General features: G+C 49.3%; 1 protein-coding gene across 1 annotated transcript in view; it reads right to left on the reverse strand.

The window, feature by feature from the left end:
• LOC137423322 (histone-lysine N-methyltransferase Smyd1-like) overlaps positions 1-25,785 on the reverse strand; it is a 76,928-nt gene that overhangs the window by 24,426 nt on the left and 26,717 nt on the right. The window contains exons 2-4 of the mRNA XM_068110346.2: positions 25,321-25,497; positions 5,169-5,382; positions 4,832-4,962 (exon numbers count right to left, since the gene is read on the reverse strand). Coding sequence (XP_067966447.2) covers positions 4,832-4,962; positions 5,169-5,382; positions 25,321-25,497 — 522 coding nt within the window. The remainder of the gene's footprint in view (positions 1-4,831; positions 4,963-5,168; positions 5,383-25,320; positions 25,498-25,785) is intronic.

Consider the following 25,785-nt stretch of genomic DNA (forward strand, 5'->3'; position numbering starts at 1 on the left):
CGCCACAACTATGGTGTCGACTTTGTCACCTCACTCAGTGGGGCATTTCCTGAGGAGGGATTTCCTCCTCTTCATGAATGCCAACTTATGGGGATTGTCCATGCTTTTATCCTTTTAAATGCTGAACATTAAGCAAGGAAGCAGCACGTACCATTTTTTAAGTCTTTGGTATGACTCGGCCTGGGTGACCAGTGATCTATCAGACTCAGAGCAGACACTCCAACCATAACACCGCCGAGTTTGGTTAAGAAAACCCTTACATGCGAGGAACCAATCTGACTGTTTATATTCTCAAACTGTAGTCGGTTTGAAACCATTTAGTCTACTTGCCAGCAATGTGAACCCGGAAATGTTGAGTCCCCCAAAGTTTTAAGTTAGAAATGTACAGTATGGGTCCCCAGCACTTAGAAACTGCCGGATGCTAACTTGCATATGTTGGGCAATTAGCAAAATTAGCATTAATAGCATTAACCCTATCACACATAGGCCTGGGACACTGAAATTTCTGTTTCGCTCTATTGCTCCACTTTTATTCACAGGTATTAGAGGTAACAAAGGCAAGTACCATACCAAACTAGAATAATATGACTATGGGTAAATAATATCCTCAAAATTAAAACACAAGTATACCCAAAATTATCAGAGCTGAAAAAGATGTGCACTAGTTACACAACATAAAACTTCCATCAAGAAAGAGCGTCTTGCACTTCTACTACTCTGCAGTGTTATAAAGCATATCCTCATCATAAAACTCATCCTCATCGTCTTCATCTTCTTCTCCTGACTCTACATTCTTGTCATATTGCTCTTCTTGCTGTGAGTGTGCGAGTGTGTTGCAACATGTACTATCAGAGCCTTTGCAGAAGCAGTAGCTGGTACAGGCCAGGTCTGCAGCTACGCAGCTGCACTTTGCTGTTAAACAGGGCTTTAACCCAGCTTTGCAGCTACAGCTGATCATTTCCAACACGGCAGGAGGAGCAACGGGGCTTGCGTCCAGGATGGGCATGATGACTTCCTCTCCCTTCTCGCCTTCCTTCTTATTCCATCCAAACTCTGTTATGTCCACAGCTGGTGGATCAGGGCAGTCTGCTGCTTTCCAAAGCAGCACCTGTAGATGGGCATGCCGTCCATGGAGGAGAGCGTTGCGCTCTGTAGGAGGCAGTGTCTTCAGTGCTGGGGGGGTTTTGTGCTTTCGGTAGATGTCATATCTGGCGACGTTCAGAGATGCCGACTCCCTCTCGTTGTACAGAGCCAGGAAGAAACCACTCACTGCCTCTGTAATCTGTAAATCAGTAGCTCCCTCCTCTCCGATGAAGTGAAGCAGGTCACCAGGTACTACTCTCATGGCCTTGAGTGCGGACACCTTCCCTTTCCCCACGGGATAGGAGGTGGTGTCACATCCGGAGAGAGCATGCATAGCCAGGATGGAGCGACACTGCTCACCGAGATTCTCTACTGTCGAATTGATGTTGAGAATAGTGCCATCCCATCTCTCCATCTGCAGGTTACATGTGATACCCACCTTCCAGCACCAATAGACCATGAGTACGAAAACATCAGTGTCGTCGCTGAGAATGCGGACAGTTTCAGCTCCGCGACTGGCTGCATCCAACATGTATGAGATGAGGGAGACGTCAGCCTCGTCATGAGTGACAATACTGTCTGCTTTGCTGACCATCTTGATGTGATCTCCTATGCTGTGTGTGCACAGGAGCTCACCCAGTCTCCGTTTGTTTGTTTTGTTCTTCATCACTTTGTCGCGGCTAGGTAGAGGGGTTGTCAGTGAGAGTCGGTACTCTGTTGAGCTCTCCCCAGCTCTTCTCTGCCTCTCGTGGTCTTTGGCAGAGACTTGCTCACACCGGTCAAAGATGACAAATGCTTCGGTGATGTAGCGATTAAGCCGGCGCTCCATGCTGGCTGTGAGGTCAGCCACATTGCCTGACGATGGCCACACCACGTGGTAGATGAGCTGCGATGCATCAACGAGTACAACATGTGGTGGGTGGGGATTGGGGGCAAGGATTCCAAGACGCTGGACGATCACAGACTTGTTACCCTTCCTGAGGCATCCATACTCATCGATGATGGATGCAGGGACCGGGCCGAGCTCGTAGTCAAAGAGGGCAGAGAGCTCCATTCTTCTCTTGCTCCCCACCACCAGCAGCCGAGCAAACAACGCCTCAAGGTCACATATGATCTTCGCATTGACCTTCACTCTTTTTTTGGTGAATGTCATTGTCACCACCTTATTTGAGATGGGCGCATGAAATCTCTCAGGAAGTGATGAAGAGAACAGTGTGCTCATGTCCTGTCCGATCTTCAATGCATCTTGCACATTCACCTTTTCATCTGCCACCTGGCCATTTATGATATGGTGGAGGGTCGCGGTCTCTATGGTGAGTGGATGGGAGTTTTCCTGTAGCACACTCAGGATTTTAGCCCGGTCCTCCGCGTCCAATTCCCGCCGTCCTTTACCCTCTTCTTTGTGTCTGTTGGGCTTCATTTTCTTATCCGGTGCTTCAGCATCGTCGTAAATCTCATCCAATGACTTGGGAAGATAGGAGCAGATGCTGAAAGATTGGATCCACACGGCGACCTGCTCAGGGTTGGTGGAGATGCCCTTCATGCCTCCTACTCCCTTCCCTTGCTTGATGCATGTCTGCTCCCCAAACATGTCTCCACTCACTGCAGCTGCACCATCAGAGTGGTGGCACACATGGCTTCCAGCGTAAAGGTCATCCTTGGCAGTAGCAGGGAGGTACTGCATGTCGCGCAGATGCCATGTGATCCATCTTGCGTAGTGGTGATAATCGGCAGCAAAGAAATAGGGCAGCATCTCTTCAAGGCAGTGTTGTTGCAGCATCCAATCACCCTCTCTTTCTGCTCGCCAGAACCTGTGAGCTATTAGGGTAGGGGTGATGAAACAATCCACCCATAGCCGGCCTGTGGGGTGCTCTCTGGCTTTCTCCAGGAATGCCGTTATCTGCTCGTGAGTCTTCTCTCCCTCTTCTAAGAAGTCATGAAGAAGAGCAGACACAACCATACGGAAGGCTCGCATAGCCTTGGGCCAGGCCTTCCCGTTGAAGATGGATTTCAGGCCTCCAAATGATGCACCGACTAGCTCCTCCACACCTGTTGAATTCATCAGTTGTCCGATTGAGCCGATGAATGACATGAGAGTGTGCATCATCCCAGGTCTGAGAACCACTGATGACCATCGCTGCAGATCACTCCACTTGATCAGGCAAGCGATCATGTACAGCTGCATGTCAAACGTGATATGACTGTGGCTCATGCCAAGCTGCCTCAGTGATGTGTCTAAGTAGGCAATGGTACTGAGCACTGTATCAGGGTGGGCAGGGGGCGAGTCAAGCAGGGGTCCAAAGACACTTATCGTCTTCAGCTTTGGAGCACTGTCATCACCATTGCGACCTTGCACAACATTGTAGGCTGCCCAGTCCAGGGGAAGAGGGGAAGAGTGGAGCTGCGAGAGCCAAGCAGCATCCTTCTTCTGTGCTCTTGAAACACTCTGTTTGATGGCATCTTGGAAAGCATCAGTTCTTGGGACTTCTTTCAGAGCTGGTGGAGTCATCTTCTTGGGGCCTGTGTAATGTTCAATGACAAAACTGCTCTTATGAGCTATACTAAGTTTCCCAGCTTCAAGCTTCGTCAGACGGGGTAGTTTCAGCGACATGACCTTACCACCAGGTGTGGCTCCTCCGGGGAACAGGAGACCTGCTGGATTCTGCACAAACTGAGTGGCCATGGCATGAGTCGTGCGGCGACCATTGGGTGTGAAGACCACACCCCAATTATCACCCCAACTGTGGATAGGGCCGATGTGCCTCTCCAGGCCGACTGTGTGCAGGAACTTATCTGGGTCCTCAGAAGTATATTTGGCAGCTGACTTCCGGAACCGTAGGACTTCAGCGTAGGTAGTGACAAAGCCATGCTCATGTAGGTTCTGAACCAGTTCTGAGCTGCCATACTTGTGGTGGAGTTTGACAGCAAGCCCCAGAGTTGTCTGATTCCAGCTCCTTGGAAAGGGCGTCCAAAACTCTATAAGATCACCAAATTTCATAACTGTCAGACAGAAATTATGTGTGCACCTATTGGTACTGCAAAATTTGAATACTCAAAAAAAAATTAATCTAAATGCTCAATATCTCAAAAACGATAGCAGCTAGCGAGATGGGGCTTAGTGCGTTGAACGTGCCAGGTTACGATCTGTTCAAATAAACACTAACATTGAAACTGTAGCTCAACATGAGAGTAGGGGCACTAACCGCGCAAAAAAATGTTGGGTGAAAAAAAATCCACGGCTTTTACATCCCTTTTTTCACATGAAATTTTGATCGCAGGAATTTTTTATAAGAACACTCACGGAAAGCATATCTGTCTAAGTGTATTATGTCCAAATTTCATACAGATCCTTCAAATAGTTTGCTCACACGAAGCATTCAAACGGAGCAATAGAGCGAAACAGAAATTTCAGTGTCCCAGGCCTATGTTTGATAGGGTTAATGCTATTAATGCTAATTTTGCTAATTGCCCAACATATGCAAGTTAGCATCCGGCAGTTTCTAAGTGCTGGGGACCCATACTGTACATTTCTAACTTAAAACGTTGGGGTACTCAACATTTCCGGGTTCACAAGAGGGCTCTATAGGCTTGGCAAGTAGACTAATTTCTCAACAGAAGTGAAGACCTTCATCATGCAGTCAATTGAAATACGCTGCTTTACCCAGATAAAATGCACATGTGTAGGAAACTCCCCATTGAAACAACTTGCATACTTTTTGTTTGCTGTGCATCCACATGGACCACTCACTTGCCGTTGTTGAACACAATGCAGCAGTTGGGGGCGCATGAGTGGTTGAGCAGGCTCGCGAGGAGGAAGAGGCCCATGCCTACAGGTTTCATACCACTTTGATCATGCAACAGAAGGCTGTATTCGTGAATCTAAACAGGCCACAATTCACTCACTCAACAAATATATGTTGTCTTAGCCGTTTATCTTGTTCTTTTCTTATTTGCCTTTCTGAACTGTTTCTTGCAACTTATTTCATCACAATATGGATATCGATCACCCCCTCATTTTACATTGATTTATACATCTTTTACAGCATCGATCAGATTAGCAGAATATTTTCCAGCGTAGGCCTTACCACACAGAGAACATGCTCAATGAAGTTCTCATCAAAGTTTTCCGCTGCTTTGGGGCAGAAACGAAGGCAGTCCGACAGTTCAGCCTTCAGGATTGCCTGCAGGTCTTGACTCAGCCTCTCGGCATGTGGCTGCAGTCCATCAATTGTCACCAGATCTCTATCTGCGACTGCCACACCATCTCGAGCTACACGTTTCAGTACTTGAGCTGCAAGCCTATGGGGGATGTCAAGGGGCATGTAAAGAGTTGATCGGTACGAAGACAGTATAAAATATGCATCGTAAAAATGATTGCTCCGTTGTAAGATTCAAATTGTTGAACAAAACCTGCATACTGTCGCGTTTTGGCTCACCCCACAACCATTTAACCACAGTCCGGCCTGAAGCCGCAAAGGCCGAAGTAGCTCGTTTTGCGGATGACAGTTGTAGCAACAATTTACCTTCCAGTGCGCACCCGAGCGGAGGGTGCACCCTGGGAATTAGCAATTAGGTTTCCTCTGCATTTAAATGCAGAGGAATACCTATTATTATTCCTCGAGTTATTATTATTATTATTATTATTATTATTCTGCCAGACGTTCACTTTCGAAAACTTTAAAATTCATGTTCTCAGCAACCGTTGGTCCGATTGACACGAAATTTTCACCAAGTGATTGGCTAGACATGAAAATTTTTAACAGCTAATTATGACGTCATAAGTCACATGGTATGGGCGCCATCTTGGAAAACACCTTCAACTTTGTCCCTATATACATCCGAAACGGCTCCATGGAAAAAATGGAGTCATGGCTCATTCTAAAGAACTCTGCAATGGAACCAAAAAACCTGTTTATTTAGGATATTAAAAGTGCTAATGTTACGAAGTTAGAATTTGACAAATAGACCCCTTGATGCCACAAATATATATTTTTACATGACCTTAGTGGAAAAAAAATTCAGAATGCAAAAAATTTCGATGTCATACGTCACATGGTTCGGTCGCCATATTGTTTTTCGTGAAAAACACGAAAACCCCTTTTTCTCTACAACGGCTGAACAGATCGAGCCCAAACATTGCATGCACAATTGCATGCCCATGACTAACAACATGATGAGTTCCCACATGATGATGTCATATGTCACATCGTATCGGAGTTATGACGTTTTTAAGCATAAACTTTAAATCCTATCTCCTCCATAATTTTTGAAGACACCAAGTGGAAACTTGACACAAATTTTCCCCATGTGGGGAAGTTAAAAGGTTACTTGGGAAGACTTGATAAGTCACATGGTTTGGCCGCAATGAATAAAATTGAACGAAAATCTTTAAAAGCTTCTATCTCTTGAACCGCTGCATTGATCGACTTGAAACTTTAATGTAAAGTATCTCTCATCAAAGGGAATAAGTGTTTAAAATTACAATATGATTGGTTGTACGTTCTGGAAGCTAGAAGTCGTTATTGTTGAAAGGACAAGCGTTACGCCTAGGTCCCCCGTCGGTGAAGTGATGTGAGTTGACAAAGTGGAAGACGCAAGGCGGCCATCTTAGATTTTGACGTGACGACCCAATTTTCAATAGCGTTCTTCCTTATGCGTAGATACACCCACACACCAGATTAGAAGTTGGTACTTCGCTTATTTTTCAAGATATTGTGCTCACAAGGTTCAGACATTTTTATGGTGGCGGCCATCTTGGATTTTGACGTGGCGACCCAATTTCCAATCGCGTTTTTCCTTATGCGTAGATACACCCACACACCAGATTAGAAGTTAGTAGTTCATTTATTTTTCAAGATATTCCACTCACAAGGTTCAGACCTACTGAACATGGCGGCGGCCATCTTGGATTTTGACGTGGTGACCTAATTTTCAATAGGGTTCTTCCATATGCCTAGTTGCACCCACACACCAAATTAGATTTCGGTCCTTCGCTTACGCACGCACGCACGCATCACGTCCGCACGCACGGACGCCCGCACGCACGCACGGACGGACGCACACATGGACGGAGGGGAAAACCATAGTTCCCCTTTCGCTCCACAGTGCGACGGGGGACAATAAAGCAACGCAACACTTTTTTTATCACCCCATGTAACTGATTGGTTTCCTGCATCGTAACTTTGCATACCCTTGGTGATTTTGAGAGATAAGAACACGAGGAGAAGAATAAGGTAAGTTGGACATTTGTGGGATTTGTAGTTTTAAAGTTATCATCGTATAAAGAAATCGGGCCTTTGCTGTGGGCCGCGCCGTAATTTCCACTTGGCGTGATTCGTGCAGGATGGCCGTACGGGCTTGTTTCAGCTCGGATTTAAATTCGGTTTTCAGATTTGGTCGTGGCTCGGGGGTGTTAATGTCGGAGTAGAAATGAATAATTGTCATCTCTGGACCAATCAGAGACAGCCATGGCCGAAAAGCATGTTGGGTAAATGCATCATGCGATATATTTGAGCCGGGTCAAAGGATGTATGTTTGTTTGTATAGAGTTGTCTTAAAGCCATCTCACAGTTGCCGAGCAGAACTGTGCCTTTGCATGGAGTTGGAAGAAAACATGTTTTATCAGTGGCGTGGCCTTGTGTAGAAATATTAAGCCAAGGGTTTTTATAACAGCATTTCAGTGCTCTGAACTAAATGCAATGGCAGTCACTTTGCCTCACTTTGCCGAGTTACTTTGGGATATAAAGTACAATTCAGAGAGAATAGAAGTCAGTGAGCTGGTTGGCCATGTGGGCAAGCAGATTATCTCCGTGCGAACGAATAAATATTCCTTTTGTCTATCAAAGTTGTCTGTCACTGTTTTTGATAAAGGTGGACAGACCCCACATTAACACCTGACCACCACAAACCCGGTGCAAATCGGATAAATCATGAACATGGAATCATGAACCATACACTGCTTCAATCCATCAACTTTGTATTCACGACATTTGGATTAAAGTGTTATGGTCATATTTACTACATTATTACTATTACGAAAACGATACACTGTGGCGGACACAAAAGCCCACTGGCGTGGTGACATCATTCCGCGCACCAAGTGGGCGGTGGCCACGCCCGAGGGGTAGGCGTGGCCTCATGATATACACCGGGCGCGCAGCCCGGAGCGCGCCAGTGTTACAGTGAGCTCCTGAAATAAAGACGCTTATAAGTTACCGCTTGTCCGCTTCCTCCGTGCTCGCAAGCAGCGCGCGTAACGCCGCGCTTTACTGGTGACCCCCTTGACGTTGGATCTGCCGGAGCGATCCTTCCACACGCGACGCCATTGCCATGGCCAACTTCATCAAACTTCCCGAATTTTGGGAGGCTCAGGCCGAAGTCTGGTTCATCCAGGCCGAAGCCCAATTTCAGCTTCGGCGCCTCACCGGCGATGACACGCGCTATTGCCACGCCGTCGCCTCCCTCGGGCCCGGCACGGCCGCTCGAGTTGTGTCCGTCCTTCGCCACCCACCGGACGGCCACAAGTACGAGGCACTCAAGCGGCTACTCCTAGCCACGTTCGGCCTCACGGACGACGCACGGGCCGACCGCCTCCTGGATCTCCCCGAGCTCGGTGACACGCGCCCGTCGGTCCGAATGGACCATATGCTGTCACTGTTGGGCGACGAAGCCCCCGGTTCTCTATTCCGGGCGCTTTTCCGTCGCCAACTTCCAGCGCAGGTTCGCCTCGCGTTGGCCGGGACCGGGCTAACGGAACCCCGAGCATTGGCAGCCGAGGCGGACAAGTACTTCGCCGCTTCGGACACGCGGGCGAGAGTCGGCGTGGCCGTCACGGCCCTCGTGGCTGATGCTGCTGATGCTGCTGCTGATGCTGCTGATCCACAGCATCAGCTTATACAGCATACGCAGCATGCTGATACGCACCTCGTGACCGCCGCCACGCCCCGCCCACCGCCGCGGCGAAAACCGCCACCACGGGGAAACCCGCCAACTCCACGGGCCTGGCGGAGCCAGCCGCGCTCCTCCAGCTCCACCACCTGGTGCTGGTTCCACGCCAAGTTCGGCCACGAAGCTCGGCAGTGTCATCCGCCATGCTCCTTCAACAGGTCGGGAAACGCCTGGGCCGGCGCTCAATAGTGGCGATGAGCGCCGGCCGTTCGAGCAGCCTGCTGTTCATAACGGACACCTTCTCCGGGCGCCGTTACCTGTGCGACACGGGAGCGCAGGTGAGTGTCGTTCCCGCCGGCACGTCAGACAAGCACGCCGCGGGTGGGGGCCCCGCGCTGCTTGCCGCGAACGGGACGCCCATCCGTACGTACGGAGAACGCTGCCTCTCTCTGCGGTTCGGAGGGCAGGTTTTCCGATGGACGTTCGTCACCGCCGACGTGCCCATGGCACTGCTTGGCGCGGACTTCCTGTGCGCTAATGGGCTCCTGGTCGACGTCAAGCGCAGACGTCTTGTCCAGGCCGAGACGTTCAGCTCGCTCGCTTGTGCGTTGTCCAGCTCAACGAGCGGCTTGCCAAGCGGCTTGCCGAACGGTTCGGTTCCGGCCACGTTGGTCTGTACGCTTCCGGCAGCGGACGCATTCACCCGCCTCCTCGCCGGCTTCCCGGCCCTCACGCGGCCCACCTTCTCGGCGGGGGCCGTCAAGCACGGGGTGGCCCATCACATCCCCACCGTCAGGCCACCGGTCTACGCCCGGGCACGCCGCCTCGAGCCGATGAAGCTGGCGGTGGCAAAAGCGGCGTTCGCTACCCTGGAGCGACTCGGCATCGTTCGGCGCTCAGAGAGCGCTTGGGCGTCGCCGCTGCACATCGTGCCGAAGCCCGGCGGGAGATGGCGACCGTGCGGGGACTATCGCCGTCTCAATGACGCCACGACTCCCGACCGCTACCCGTCCCCCACATTCAGGACTTTTCCGCCCGTTTGGCGGGCATGTCCTTCTTCTCGAAGGTGGACCTCATATGCGGCTACCATCAGGTCCCCGTCAGGCCGGAGGACGTCCCGAAGACGGCGGTCATCACGCCATTCGGACTCTTCGAGTTCCTGCGCATGCCCTTCGGTCTGAAGAATGCGGCTCAGGCGTTCCAGCGACTGATGGACAGCGTCCTGCGTGACTTGGATTTTGTCTACGTCTACCTGGACGATATCCTCGTCGCCAGCGCGTCCCGCGAAGAGCATCTACGCCACCTCCACATGCTCTTCGAACGCCTGGGCCAGCATGGCCTGATTGTGAACCCCGCAAAGTGCCGGTTCGGCGCCACCATAATCGATTTTCTGGGGCACCGTGTCACCAGGCACGGAGCCATCCCCCTGCCGGCCAAGGTGGAGGTGGTGAAGGGGTTTCCACGCCCCCGCACGATCAGAGGGCTGCAGGAGTTCCTGGGCATGGTGAACTTTTACCATCGGTTCCTGCCCCGTATCGCCCAGCTCCTGCGCCCCCTGCACGAAGCTCTCCGAGGTAAGCAGGGCAAAGGCGACGTTACCTGGACCGAGCAGATGGACACGGCGTTCACGGGCGCGAAGCTCGCCTTGGCTAACGCCACCATGCTCGCGCACCCGGTGCCCGATGCACCGATCGCCCTCACCACCGATGCCTCGGACTACGCGGTGGGCGCGGTGCACGAGCAATGGGTGCGTGGAGCTTGGCAACCGCTGGCGTTCTTTAGCCGGCAGCTTCGCCCGCCCGAACGCCGTTACAGTACCTTTGACCGCGAGTTGCTCAGGCTTCACTTGGCGGTCAGGCACTTCCGCCATCTGCTCGAGGGCCGTGCGTTCACTGCCTTCGTCGACCACAAGCCGCTGATCTTCGCGATGGGCAAGGTCACCGAGCCGTGGTCGGCCCGGCAGCAGCGTCACCTCTCGGCCGTGTCCGAGTACACGACGGACATCCAGCATGTCGCGGGGAAGGACAACCCAGTGGCGGATTGCCTTTCCCGGGCCGTCGCCCACGCAGTCCACCTCGGCATCAACTATGCCCGGATGGCAGTGGACCAGGCCGCTGACCCCGACGTCCAGGCCTTGCGGACCGCCGTCACGGGCCTCCGCGTCACCGAGGTGGCGTTCGACGGCACGGGCGCGGCCCTCTTGTGCGACGTCTCCCTCGGGCGTCCTCGCCCCATCGTGCCCGCGGGCTGGCAGCGCCAGGTGTTTGACGCCATCCACGGCCTGTCCCACCCGGGCGCGAGGGCCTCCCAAAGGCTGATCGCCGACAAGTTCGTCTGGCATGGCCTCCGGAAGGCCGTCCGCGGCTGGGCCAGGACGTGCCTCGCGTGCCAGCGCGCCAAGGTGCACCGGCACACCCAGGCCCCGTTGGCCCCGTTCACGGTGCCGGAACGCCGGTTTGACCACGTCCACGTGGACCTGGTGGGACCTCTGCCCCCCTCGCGGGGTTTCATCTACATCCTCACCATGGTGGACCGCACCACCCGGTGGCTGGAGGCCGTGCCCTTGGCGTCGACAACGGCGGCCGATGTCGCGCAGGCTTTCATCGCCACCTGGGTCGCCCGGTTCGGCGCCCCCTCAGACATCTCGTCCGACCGCGGCCCCCAGTTCACCTCGGAGCTCTGGGGGGCGGTCGCGCAGGGGCTCGGGGTCCGGCTGCACCGAACCACGGCCTACCACCCCCAGGCTAACGGCCTGTGTGAGCGATTTCACCGCTCATTGAAAGCCGCGCTCCGGGCCACCCTCCGCGACGGCGGCTGGGTCGACAGGCTCCCCTGGGTCCTGCTGGGCCTCCGGACGGCGCCCAAGGAGGACCTGCGCGCATCCGCGGCGGAGTAGTTGGTCTTCGGGCAACCGTTGCGGGTGTTGGGCGAGTTCCTCCCCGACTCCACGGCACCATGGTCGTGGACCTGGTGACCTGGTGACCTGGCGGCACAGCAGCGCTCCGCTCTGCAAGAGACCGCCTAGAGGTTCGCCCCGGTGCCAACGGCATGCCACGGGCACCCACCGACGCACGTCGCCCCGGAGCTTCGCACGGCGGAGTACGTCTTCGTCCGCCACGATGCCCACCGGACACCACTGCGGCCCCCGTATGACGGGCCTTTCCGCGTGCTGGAGACCGGGGCGAAGCACTTCACCCTGGACATCGGCGGTACTCCTGACCGCGTTTCGGTAGACCGCCTCAAGCCAGCCCACCTCGACGTGGACCATCCACCGCCAGTGGCCTGAACCCCACGTCGGGGCCGCCCCTCTGCGGGCGGACCCCCGGCACCGCCCAGCCCCGCCGCCACGCCGCCCCCCGGTCCTGCACCCATCCCAGGGGCAGCCAGGGGCATCCCACCTGGCATCCCTGCACCCCGGACGCCGCCGATCGCCAGGGGGCGCTTCGGCCGGGTCATTCGTCTGCCCCGCAAACTGGCCCTCCAGGTGCGCGGGAATTCTGGGGGGGCGCGTGTGGCGGACACAAAAGCCCACTGGCGTGGTGACATCAATCCGCGCACCAAGTGGGCGGTGGCCACGCCCGAGGGGTAGGCGTGGCCTCATGATATACACTGGGCGCGCAGCCCGGAGCGCGCCAGTGTTACAGTGAGCTCCTGAAATAAAGACGCTTATAAGTTACCGCTTGTCCGCTTCCTCCTTGCTCGCAAGCAGCGCGCGTAACGCCGCGCTTTAACACTACTGTATTAAGAAACCTGGGCTTAATTTGTCCGAAGCGGTCTGAAGGTGAGGCATAAAGCCTAAGGCATAGACGTACCGTTTTGTTGCCAGAGACGGAACGTCGCTGCTTTCGATATTTGATGGTCATTTTAACAATCGGATTGTTTATGTTTCACACTGAATGAAAAACGTAGAGGTAGAGCATGGCGATTGTGATATATGACAGGTTCGACGATATGTTCAGCTTGAACGAAATTGGAATCAAAATGGCGGTGTGTGGAGAATCATCCGCCATACTGCCGTAATGACATCAGACGTAATCACATCACCCTGTCATGTGACCAGATCCTCAGCTCTGATTGGTATACATTTGAGGGGACATACATACAGACAGACAAACACTGTTCTAGACGGCTTGGCCCTATGGACTACGCCGCAAAAAAATTAATATATATATATATATAGATAATTAATTGGATAGGACAACATATACGGAACAAACCTCAGAATGACCAGACAGGCAGACACTATGAATAATTACAAGAAAGCACTAACCCCGCTATGGCGCCACAAACCCAAACCTCATTCACACAACCCAGCCAGGTTCTGAGGATATAATGCCCGCAGGGCGACAACGAGGTGAAGATAGGCAGGTCAGGACTGGAGATGCAGGGTGCTCATGTCAGGCGGGGGAGGACGGGAACCAGAGCCCGGAGTAGAGGCAGACCAGCAAGGAGATCCAGCAGGTGCAGACGAGCAGCAAAAGCGGCTTCGAAAAGCACTAAGCACGAGCCTCGGCCTTCCTCGACTTTTTATTACCTTCCCATGTCCTCGCTGCAATTCTCCACCCCTTGAGCATAAGATGGGGCTGGCTCGTCCAATCTTCGTGGTCAAATCAGCTCCACTCCACAAGCCCGTTGGCAGTCAACAAAGGCCGTCGTGGGCATGCTTGCTTGTCACTGACGCCGGCAGTCCCCACTTGTGTACACATACAACCACTTGCGGCTTGACGTCCTTGGCACTGTCCCCATCCATCATGCGTATGGGAAAGTATGCACGCCAATTACAGGCCGCCATCTAAAACCCCACTTCCCACACAGGCCCCCACACGCTCGTGGACACCGCCTTGCCCCACTTAACCCAACCTGGACCAAATTGATTTTAAATGAGGAAGAACATGGGAGGACACATTCTTAACCTGTCCATTACTAAGTTGGACAACACCGCAGTCCATTTAATGCCATGTCCCTAACATGAATATGAAACAGTCGAAGGCCCTATTTCTATTGAACTCCTCCCACTGCCCCCCCCCCCCCTACATTCCCCCACCTCCCTCAACATAAAAAAATACAGGTTTTTCTCCTCGTCACTATTTCATATTCTATTTCAGGACATGGATTTACTGATCAACTCTTATTCATTTATCCTACTAGGGCATGCCCGTACTATATCTATATCTAAAATTATATCCCCCCCTCTATTTACATGAAATGGTTTGGTCCATGAAATGTTTTGGTCCATTCGCAACGCCAAAGCGAACGGCGAACGCTTTACATGAAATGGTTTGGTCCATGAAATGTTTTGGTCCATTCGCAACGCCAAAGCGAACGGCGAACGGCTTGCGAGTACAGTGACAATCCCCCCGGGGTTTTAATTAGTTTTAAAACATCGTTTAACGCCAACATAGCGCCAACATAGTTTGCCGACGGGAAATAAATGAATACGCTCTCAAATGTGCCATCCGAGGCAGAGTGTGTTCGCCACGTTCGGCACACGCGATAGCTCGCTGCTCTCTGATTGGTTGAATCGTTTTTTGGACATAGCTCGGTAAGTAATTGTCCGATTAATATGAAACCTTGAAAAGGCACATCCTCGGGTCCCCAGCAATATACCTGGCAAGTTTCAAGTATATCGGACCCGTGGTTGTCGAGAAACAGCGGTCACAGACAAACAAACGTACAAACAAACAAACGTACAAACAAACAAACACACAGAGATTACTGGAATTATAGATAGATAAGGTGAGAGAGGGAGGGTGTACGTAGGAGAAGGACAAGGGGGTTGCGGAAGGAAAGGGCAATAACAATACAATTTTTTATTTTTTTATTTGTACAATTTTTGTATTTCTATTTTTATTTTATTTTTTTAACCTGATTTTCCAGCCTAAATAAATTGTTTGGTAGATCGGAGAAGGCCTGGCAGAAGAAAGCCATTTTGTTAATGTCACACCAATTCTGTCACACCAATTCTTTTTTGAAATTCCAACTTCTTTCCTGGAAGTTCTTGCAGTGTCCATGTGTTTTATACCTCTCCCACCTCCCCCCAAGCCCTCTCCCTCCCACAGATCTCTCGATGTCCCTGCTCTCAAATGTTGTGTTTGTGTCCTTCCCCCTCTCCCCATCTTGTCTACCGCTCCCCTTATTTATTGTGTTTTATGTGTCGGTTTGACTTTTTGTGTGATTAATGTTAGCTTTTTCACGAGCCTCGATCTTGTCTACAAAAAACCAAATTTTTTTTTTTGTTGTTGCACCCCAAACAATCCATTAATACAACATCCCAGCCAGCATGTCCAGCTGCGGCCCATATGAGTCCTATGTGGACTAACTTGTGGGTCCCATGTGTGTCATCCCACCTCCCCCACCCCCCAGTAGGCCCCAGATGGATTTGTCCATAGGCTCCACCCGGGGGCCAACTGGGTTGCCCATGTGGGCAGTGCATGAGCTTTTCGTGGACTACACCACATAGGCTGGACATGGGATTTGAATGGGTTAAACATATATTTTTCACGACCGTTCGTGAAACACGACCGTTCGTGATGAATTTTCCTTGCGCAAGAGCAATAGCGACCGTTCGCTATGGGATCCAGAATGAGAGGAAAGAAATGTCCACCGTTCCAATTATTTTGTTATTGAGGCTCTGACGTCATCCCACGACATCTCCATGTCCGCTCCTATCAGTGAGTCCCATCTTACCAGTCCTTGTGCCAATCAAATCCCGGACCAATCACTGCTCTTCTCGGTGTGACTCCATGGTCCTGCCTGATTGAGGTGGTGATGTAACAGCTGCGGCACCAGCGGTAGTGTTCGATGCCTGGTTTCCGGTTGGTTTTTTTATTTAGCATTATTAATTATGGTGTCGATTGCTTGGCTTGGCCATGGTGCGTAGTGCAATGTCATAAGGAACACAATAAAAGATAACAGAGGCAATTACATACAGGGGATTAATTTACCCATAATCCCTTGCTAATTAACAAACCCGACCCCTCTCATGGGGACGAAAATACAAGCTCCTCCATGACATGCGGTCTACACAAATTGCCTACTTATGATACATCGAGGTTTCTTCCTCTTCACGACAGTCGGAGCACACTAATCTATACACTCTACCTGGCTCTAAAGTAATCATTGTCTACCCCCTACAAATGTAACAGTAGTTACAGTCAACAAGAAATCACAAATACAGTTTATGTTCATTATTTAATCACTTGTTTTTTGTTGTAGCCTAATTTTAGCCCGACCCTGCACTGTGTGTGTGTGTGTGTGTGTGTGTGTGTGTGTGTGTGTGTGTGTGTGTGTGTGTGTGTGTATGCGTGTATGTATGCATGCATGCATGCATGCGTGCGTATGTACGTATGTGCGTGCGTGCGCGTGTCCGTGTGTGTGTCCGGGCCGTAACTTTTTTACCATTTGAGTTTTGTCATCAAATTTTCAACAAAGCTTCATTATGAGAATATGGAGAAGGCAAATTAATAATTTTGGTCAAAAGTCAAAGGTCAGCGTCACATACAATTGCCAATTTTCATCTGATTAACCTGAAATTTTAAGAATTTGCATATTGAGTCACAGAATTGGTATCACCAATTGAAAGCTAGAAACTGATTATTTTTTAGATCTAAAGATGAAAGGTCAAGGCTGCATAAAATCATCAATTTTCATTTTGTATTTTATTTTTAAACCGTTTTCATTATTTTGAGCATACAGAAGAAGAAGAGGACGACGTCTGAATACAAACGGATGGGGACAGGCTTTGCATTTTCAGATGCTTTCCAGTTTGACATGTTTACCAGCTTCCACAAATATTACTATTAGCATAACAACAAATTATTGAATAAAAAAAGAAATCGAGCACTTTATGAATCATGTCTCCCCGGTGATTCACATACATAAACATTGTCTTCATATGAATACTGTTCTTACCTTAATGACTAAAGTAGGTACAATCGTTTTTCCCTTTGGTTGGTGTAAACGTCCACAACGTCCTCTGGAATCAGCTTCACAGTTAAATCATCTTCTTTGTGAAGAAGAGTCAGTGAAGAAAATCTCTCCTCCATGGTTGAGCACAAACAGTTTCTAATCCGTCTCATTGCAGAAAAGCTTCGTTCCGAAGTGGATTCATTTGTGAAAAATATCAAATTTCAAAGTTGTTAATCCGATTTGAAAAAGGATGCAGCCAATCACGTCACTCTAAGCAAATCTATGTTATAATAGGCTACGGTGATTCTGTCTGTCTGTCTGTCCGGGGGTGTGGCTTACTCCGTTTACAGAGTAGCTCCACCCATTCTGGAAGAGGCTTCATGTAAACAAATATCCACCATTTTATTAACTCGAATAGCTTTGAAGCCTGTTTAGTTAGGCCCATGCTGTCTTTCTCTCTCACACAGGTTTATTTAAACTCTAATTCGATATATCATTTCATTTTTAACAGTCGCTAACATAGTTTTAGACTCGGTTGAAAAAAAAACGGGAAGAGAATCCCATGAAAGTTTCCGTTTATAGAACGAAATGAATTCTCAAAGGCCTGTAACATAAAGCCCATTCATTGAGTCACCCTCACGATTTTATCTCGAATTCACCATCTGATTTAACTTTTATCGATGGTTTTAGACTCTGTGTCAGAAATAATTGAGGACATTCACGCACACACGAGAAAATGCAGATATATTTTTTTAAATTGCGCCACGATGATACACGAAAATACACCGCCTAAAACAACAGTCGGGGAAAATGTCGACATATATTAAAAATTCGCTTTTTCTTCTCCGTTAAGATATATTACTTTTACTTTTGATGACAGTCGTCACAAAAGGACATATATTTCTTCGTTCTTATTTCATTCAACATTATTATCCGGAAGTAAAAACTAAAATATGTTTCAGGAAATTACCGAGAGATATTTCTTCGTTTTTTTTTATTAGTTATGTGCGCATACACTTTAAATAGGTTTATTTGAAATCTTTAATTTTCACAATGTAATTTACTTGTTATTTGATGATTACGAGACACTTCCTCTTGAGGATCGTGACAATTCATGCGTTGCGTGGAAACTTCCATTTCCAAAATGAATGATACGGGAGAGGAGCGAGGAGCGAGGAGTTGGAGAGTGAGGAGCGAGGGGTTGGAGACTGAGGGGCGAGGGGTTGGAGAGTGAGGAGTGAGGGGTTGGAGAGCGAGGAGTGAGGGGTTGGAGAGCGAGGAGCTAGGGGTTGGAGAGCGAGGAGCTAGGGGTTGGAGAGTGAGGAGCTAGGGGTTGGAGACCGAGGAGCTAGGGGTTGGAGAGCGAGGAGCTAGGGGTTGGAGAGTGAGGAGCGAGGGGTTGGAGAGCGAGGAGTTAGAGAGTGAGGAGCAAGGAGTTGGAGAGTGAGGAGCGAGGGGTTGGAGAGCGAGGAGTTGGAAAGTGAGGAGCGAGGGGTTGGAGAGTGAGGGGCAAGGGGTTGGAGAGTGAGGGGTGAGGGGTTGGAGAGTGAGGAGCGAGGAGTTGGAGAGCGAGGAGTTGGAGAGCGAGGAGCGAGGAGTTAGAGAGTGAGGAGCGAGGAGTTGGAGAGTGAGGAGTGAGGGGTTGGAGAGCGAGGAGCTTGGGGTTGGAGAGCGAGGAGCAAGGAGTTGGAGAGCAAGGAGCTAGGGGTTGGGGGGTGAGGAGCTAGGGGTTGGAGAGTGAGGGGCTAAGGGTTGGAGAGGAGTGAGAAATTGGAGAGGAGTGAGGGGTTGGAGAGTGAGGAGCGAGGGGTTGGAGAGCGAGGAGTTGGAGAGTGAGGAGCGAGGGGTTGGAGAGTGAGGAGCGAGGGGTTGGAGAGTGAGGAGCGAGGGGTTGGAGAGTGAGGAGCAAGGAGTTGAAGAGCGAGGAGCGAGGAGTTGGAGAGCGAGGAGCTTGGGGTTGGAGAGCGAGGAGCAGGGGTTGGAGAGCGAGGGGCTAGGGGTTGGAGAGCAAGGAGCTAGGGGTTGGAGAGTGAGGAGCGAGGGGTTGGAGAGCGAGGGGTTGGAGAGCGAGGAGATAGGGGTTGGAGAGCGAGGAGCGAGAGGTTGGAGAGCGAGGGATTGGAGAGCGAGGAGCTAGGGGTTGTAGAGCGAGGAGCGAGGGGTTGGAGAGCGAGGAGCTAGGGTTTGGAGAGCGAGGAGCTAGGTGTTGGAGAGTGAGGAGCGAGGGGTTGGAGAGTGAGGAGCGAGGGGTAGGAGAGTGAGGAGCGAGGGGTAGGAGAGTGAGGAGCGAGGGGTTGGAGAGTGAGGAGCAAGGAATTGGAGAGTGAGGGCCGATTGGAGCGGAGAGTGAGGAGCGATTGGAGAGGAGAGTGAGGAGCGATTGGAGAGGAGAGTGAGGGGCGATTGGAGGGGAGTGTGAGGAATTGGAGAGGAGTGTGAGGGATTTGAGAGGAGTGTGAGGGATTGGAGAGGAGTGTGAGGGATTGGAGAGGAGTGTGAGGGATTGGAGAGGAGTGCGAGGAGGTATTGGAGGAGAGTGTGAGGAGGAGTGGGATTGGAGAGGCGTGAGGGTGGAGAGAGGAGAGTGTCAGGTAGAGAGGAGTGAGGGGTCACATATTATGTGAAATAAATAAATTGTGTTCATGACACTCTCTCTCATGCTCTCTCTCTCATGCATTGCTCTCTCTCTCATGCACAGATTTATCCCATCTCGTCTTCAGTTGTCATACCCTTCCTCCCGTCCATGGTACATGGAATCTTGTGGTGAGGCTGTTGCCCAGAAACAACTTGCCTTCGTCTCCTGGAAAGCAAATCCAACGGAAGGAAATCTCATTTCCTTTCACAAAGCCCGAAACAAGTGTGTGTCCACCCTCAGGAGAGCCAGGAAACAATATCTCTCCGTTCTCAAGACCGAACTCTCTTATCTGTCTCCCTCTTCCAAATCCTGGTGGCGTCTGGTCAAATCTGTTTCTGGTGTTTGTTCCCCCTCCATCCCCTCCCTTACCTCAAATGGCTACACAGCTGACTCCGCACGTGAAAAAGCTGAATGCCTCAACTCTGTGTCTGCCTCTAAATCTTGTGTCCCAAACCCATCCTTCTCTTTACCCACCATACCCAGTCGTACCCAGCTGCTCCTGGACTCCGTGTCCTTTCCTCCTGACAAGGTGGAAAAGTTTCTGTCAACCCTCGACTCTGATTCTGCAACTGGACCTGACGGCATCAGCCCACGGGTCCTAAAATCCTGTTCTTCCACTCTTTCACTCCCTCTCTCTGTTCTCTTCACCCTCTCTTTTGCTCAAGGTCAACTGCCATCTGCTTGGAAATCAGCCAACATCACCGCTTTGCACAAAAAAGGTGCAAAAACAGATCCTAGCAACTACAGACCAATCAGCCTTCTCCCAATTATCAGCAAAGTCATGGAATCCATCATTGCTTTGGATATGAAATCTTTCCTCTTCTCCAATCGCTTGATCTCTGATCATCAATTTGGTTTCAGACCAGGTCACTCTACTCTGGACATGCTGCTTCTGCTGTCTCAACAATGGATTGAGGTCCTCAATGCCAAACAGGAAATTAGAGCTGTCTCCCTCGACATATCACGTGCCTTCGATACGGTCTGGCACCCCGCTCTGCTCACCAAACTCTCCTCCTTTGGTATCCATAGAAATCTCCACGCATGGCTGGTGGACTTCCTCTCTAGTCGTCAACGTGTGGCCCTGAATGGGTTTCTCTCATCTCCTCTTCCTGTTCAGGCTGGAGTTCCCCAAGGCAGTGTTCCCTGGGCCCTGTGCTTTTTCTGGTCTTCATCAATGATCTCTCTGACTCTCTTGAAAATCCTCTCTATCTCTTTGCTGATGACTCTACTCTCTGCCGCTCCATTCCTCATCCCTCAGATCGGCAGTCTGCAGCCTCCTCACTCTCTGCAGACCTGGACAAAATCACAGACTGGGCAAACAAGTGGAACATGTCTTTCAATCCTGACAAATCTCACACTCTTACGATGTCTCTCCGAAAAGACCGACTGGACAACCCTCCCATCTACTTTCTGAATAATCCTCTCCAAGAAGTTCTGTCACTCAAGCTTTTGGGTCTCACTATCTGCCATGATCTTTCCTGGGAAAACCACATTTCCAAGCTGGCCTCCAAAGCCAGTCGCCGACTGGGCATCCTCCGTCGTGCGAAGTCCTTCCTTGGCACACCTGAGCTCCTCACCACATACAAGGCTTTCATCCTCAGCTCAATGGAGTACTGTTCTCCCCTCTGGGCTGGTGCTCCTGCCTCACACCTAGCTCGTCTTCATGCTGTTGAAACCAAAGCATTCAGAATCATTGGAATCTCCCGCGATGACGCTATCTCCGAGGGCCTTTCACTTAATCACCGCAGGCAGGTTGGTGGTCTTTCCGTCTTCTACCGACTCCTCTCCGGCCTTGCTCCCCCAGCTCTCTCTGGGCTCTGTCCCCCAAATATTCCTGCAGGTCGCACAAGATCTGCCTGCAACCCTCTTATGGTTAAACTGCCAAAATCAAGACTCTCTGCTCACCTTCACTCCTTCATTCCTCTTTTCTCCCGCCTCTGGAACAAACTCCCTCACTCTCTTCAATCCCACGCCTCCCTCCAGGTCTTTAAAACGGCTGTTCACCATCTCTTATCTTCCCCAATCCAAAACCTTGATCTTTTCTACCCCCGCTAATTTCACCCCAAATCCACTTTTTTGAGGTGACTTTTGACTTCTTTCCTGGAAGTCCTTGGTGTCCTTGCGTTTTATACCTATCCTGCCTCCCCCCAGGCCCTCTCCCTCCAAAAACATCTCCCGATGTCCCTGCTCTCAAATGTTGTGTTTGTGTGCTTCCTCCCCTTCTCTCCCCATCTTGTCGACCGCTCCCCTTTTTATATACTTTGTTTGCTTGTTTGTTTGATAAATGTTAGTTCTTTCACGAGCCTCGACTCTGTACACAAAAAAACAAACAAAAAAAAAAAAAAACATTTCTGGACCTGATGAATTGCCAGTAGCCATTTTGTAAAATTTAATGTGCAGCATATAAATCAAGGTGTCCAAATGTCACACACGTCCATGCCCGTGGAATTCCCATGGGTGACTCCAGTAGTACCGTGATATCTGCTGTGGCTGGGGGAAGAAATCCACGCATTTGTGTTCCATTTCGCTTCGTTAATCATGTTCAAAGACGGGATGTTTTTATCTTCATTGTAAACTACTGAAAAAAATTAAGGTGGGGCATCACAGTTCAGTTCAGTCCACCTAACCGACGAAAACCCATGTGGGCCCCAGCCAGCTTTGTGAGGTGGGATATGGCGTCAAAGAGTGTCGTTCTAGTTGTGGAATGACATCGGCAGCCCAGATGAGACCCATGTGGAACCCAGTTTAAAAAACACCCCCAGAGCCCAATCCCAGGTTAGCCCATCAAAACCACCTATTTCCCAGCTGGGCTCCAGCTGTACGTGATGACTGGGTAGCTGAAGGGCCCGTCCAAGGCAGGCACGTAAATCCTGTTCTTCTCTTTCCGCTCAAGTAAACATGTTCTGTGGTAGGTGCATTATTTAATTAGTTTCAAATGAAATTATTTTGTGTGCATATATATCTTTATAATCGAATTTTAGCTTCAGTTTTCCATCCACTTCTGGGCAAGGCCACACACCACCAGAGGGCGTTATTTAAACTACATACAGTGCCTTCAGAAAGTATTCAGTCTTTGAATTTTTTAAATTTTGTTGTTACCGCCTGAATTTAACATGGATTCAATCGATCTGTCACTGATCTACACATAATACCCCATAATGTGAAAGTGAATTTTAGAATTTTTTTTAGAAACTCTTACGAAAAAAAAAAAAAAGAAATACAGAAATATCTAATTTACATAAGTATTCAACCCCTTAAGTCAATATTTCGTACAAGTGCCTTTGGCAGCAATATAGCTTCGAGTCTTCTTGGGTAGGCTTGTATCAGCTTTGCACATCTGGATTTGGGGTGTTTGCACAGTTTATTTTTCCCGGTTGCTCAGTTTGGTCGGAGGACTAGCTCTTGAAAGAGTCTGGGTATTTCCATATTCTTTCCATTTCCTAATGATGGAGCTCATTGTGCTCTTGATAACTTTCAACACTTTATAAATGGTTTTATACCTTTCCCCAGATCTACGCCTCCTCACAATTCTATCTCGGAGTTCTACGGACAGTTCCTTGGACTTCATGGTAGATTTTCTGCTCCGACATGCAATGTAAGACCTTATATAGAAAGGTGTGTTTCTTTATAAATCATGCGGAATCAAGTGCATTGGCCACAGGTTGGCTCCAATTGAGTTGTAGAGACATCTCAAGGATAATCAAAGGAAATTGGATGCACCTGAGCTCAATTTGGAGTGTCACAGCAAAGGGGTTGATAGTGGGGCGGCTTAGCCCAAATATTCAAAAGAATTGTGCATTTTGTGAAACAAGCACCAAATTTGGCACAAATGTACATTAATATGTTGCGAACATTTTCAGATATTGGGCCACTTGAAATTCCGTAATTTTTTTTTTCAAATTTTTTCAAATTTCGTAATTTCAAATTTTTCGGGTGACACCGTCACAATTTCGGTCTTCGAGGCCGGCCGATAGGCAAAGTGTGACCTGAAGGGACGAGGTTCTCCTGATCACGTGGCCCTCGATCTGGGAAGCGAGAGGCGTTCCATTAGTGGACGCGCCCCTCACGCCCGACTTTTGGGCGGCCCCGGCAGGCCGTTTGTTTTGACGTTCCGTGACAGGCCCCGCACCCCCACCTCCGGGCCGACCGGAAGCTTGTGCTGAGTACATCATACCTGAACAACTCAGTGAGGCAGAACACAGCAGTGCACACCAGGGTGACCCCTTCAGTGCATAAACCAATTAACCTGTCCACTGCAGGGCATATAGAAATGAAGTTATTTTCTGCATATAATAATAATATAAGTTCAGTTCTATATAACAATTTCTGTTATCACCACTACCACTACAACTACCACTACTACAAGCTTTGTCTGGAATTTTGTGGACTAACAGACAAACAGACATACAGACAAGCTGGGATCAAAACATTACCTCCTTCCACCATTGAGTGTAGAGGTAAACATCATGGAAATTATATCATGCCCTAGATTTAATTCATGCTTACCCGTGTATTTGCTTCACTGGTTCACAAGGTCTTTTGCATACATGTAATTCAGACTCTCGTCTTCATTGCTGACCACACAATGTTCGCAACATATTAATGTACATTTGTGCCAAATTTGGTGCTTGTATCACAAAATGCACAATTCTTTTGAATATTTGGGCTAAGCCGCCCCACTATATCGGCCGGCCTCGAAGACCGAAATTGTAACGGTGTCACCCGAAAAATTTGAAATTACGAAATTTGAAAAAATTTGAAAAAAAAAATTACGGAATTTCAAGTGGCCCAATATCTGAAAATGTTCGCAACATATTAATGTACATTTGTGCCAAATTTGGTGCTTGTATCACAAAATGCACAACAGGTTTGCTATGCTGCTACACTATGAATACTCGACATTTCAGCTTTTCATTTTTAATGAATTTGTAAAAATTTCCAAACAACAAAAAAAAAATCCACTGACATTATATGGTATTATTTGTAGATCAGAGACAGATCGATGGAATCCATGTTAAATTCGGGCTGCAGCAATAAAATGTGAATGAAGTCAAGGGGTGTGAATACTGAAGGCACTGCACCTACATACATACAATACATACCCACAACTGTGATAGCTGCAATACAGGAAGGGATTTTATTCTTATAATTAAATTGTTTTTCTGTCTCACATGGGATTTGCTGTTTGTAACTTTAGCAGTAAAACAGTCGTTTGGAACAAACATGAATACTTTGTACCAAGTTTTGAAAGATATCAGGTGTAATATTGCTGCAGTTTCATTTTAACAGGTGCAAGTTTATAAGTGCATTGTGTCCTTTTGACTTTAGCGGAACTCAGGAATTCCCATTTTCCATTTTCAATTTCCCAAAAATGTGGCAGTAGGGAGAGGTGCAATGTCATGCTGCAAGACATAACGTCTTCCTTCCTTTGGGGTATTGTATCAAAGCTGTGCATGGTAGGTAGGGCATAATTTTCCAAAATGTCACAATGCATTGTGGGAATACTATGCCGAAGCTGATCAGAAGGGTACGTTTCAACTTTAGCAGTGTCGTCCCAATAGCTTTGGCAAATCTGGTGTTGGCTAAAATAACATCAGGTGGGTTGACTCAGAATAGGGACACTGCATCAGCAGCACTGCTGCACTCCCAGCAATGATGCAACCAGCAGCCATATTAAGCTGCATATACGCCATAGCAATAGCTTTGGCAGTAGATTGTATGTATCACTTCAGTTCTCTTGTATTGCACCATGCACCTTGTACCTTGTACCTTGAAATGAGATGCAAGTTGTTGTTTTGTGTTTGTACCTCACGGTGTCGTTCACATGATACGTCCGAAGTAGATCTTTACACTCCGACCCATGAACACTTCGTGCCTCTCGCAGACATGTCCGATTGCAGTACCAGGCTAGCTCACATTGGCGACATGGTATCAGATTCCAGCCGCTGCGGAAGCAACTGTTGCAGGTCTTTCCAGCAGCAATGCTGTGGCAAAAGAAAGGGAAGATTGACAAGTTCATTTGTGTTATTTTGACTCGTCATGAGATGAAGTCTTGGCATGCTCCCACAAGTTCAATTGACTTCATTCCTGATTGAATATTGTGCCAGGAAATACCCGATAGTCCAAAAAAAACAACTTTTCACTGTACCCGAATCACAAGGAATAACCAAGAAAGAGTCTCAAAATGCAAATCCCGTTGGCATCCACTTGGTACATAATGTAAAATGTGACTTCAAGCCCTCCACCCCTTTCTTCTTCAAATGCTCAACCTC

This window comes from Myxine glutinosa, chromosome 3 (assembly GCF_964187855.1).
Source record: "Myxine glutinosa chromosome 3, kmMyxGlut1.1, whole genome shotgun sequence".
NCBI lineage: Eukaryota > Metazoa > Chordata > Myxini > Myxiniformes > Myxinidae > Myxine > Myxine glutinosa.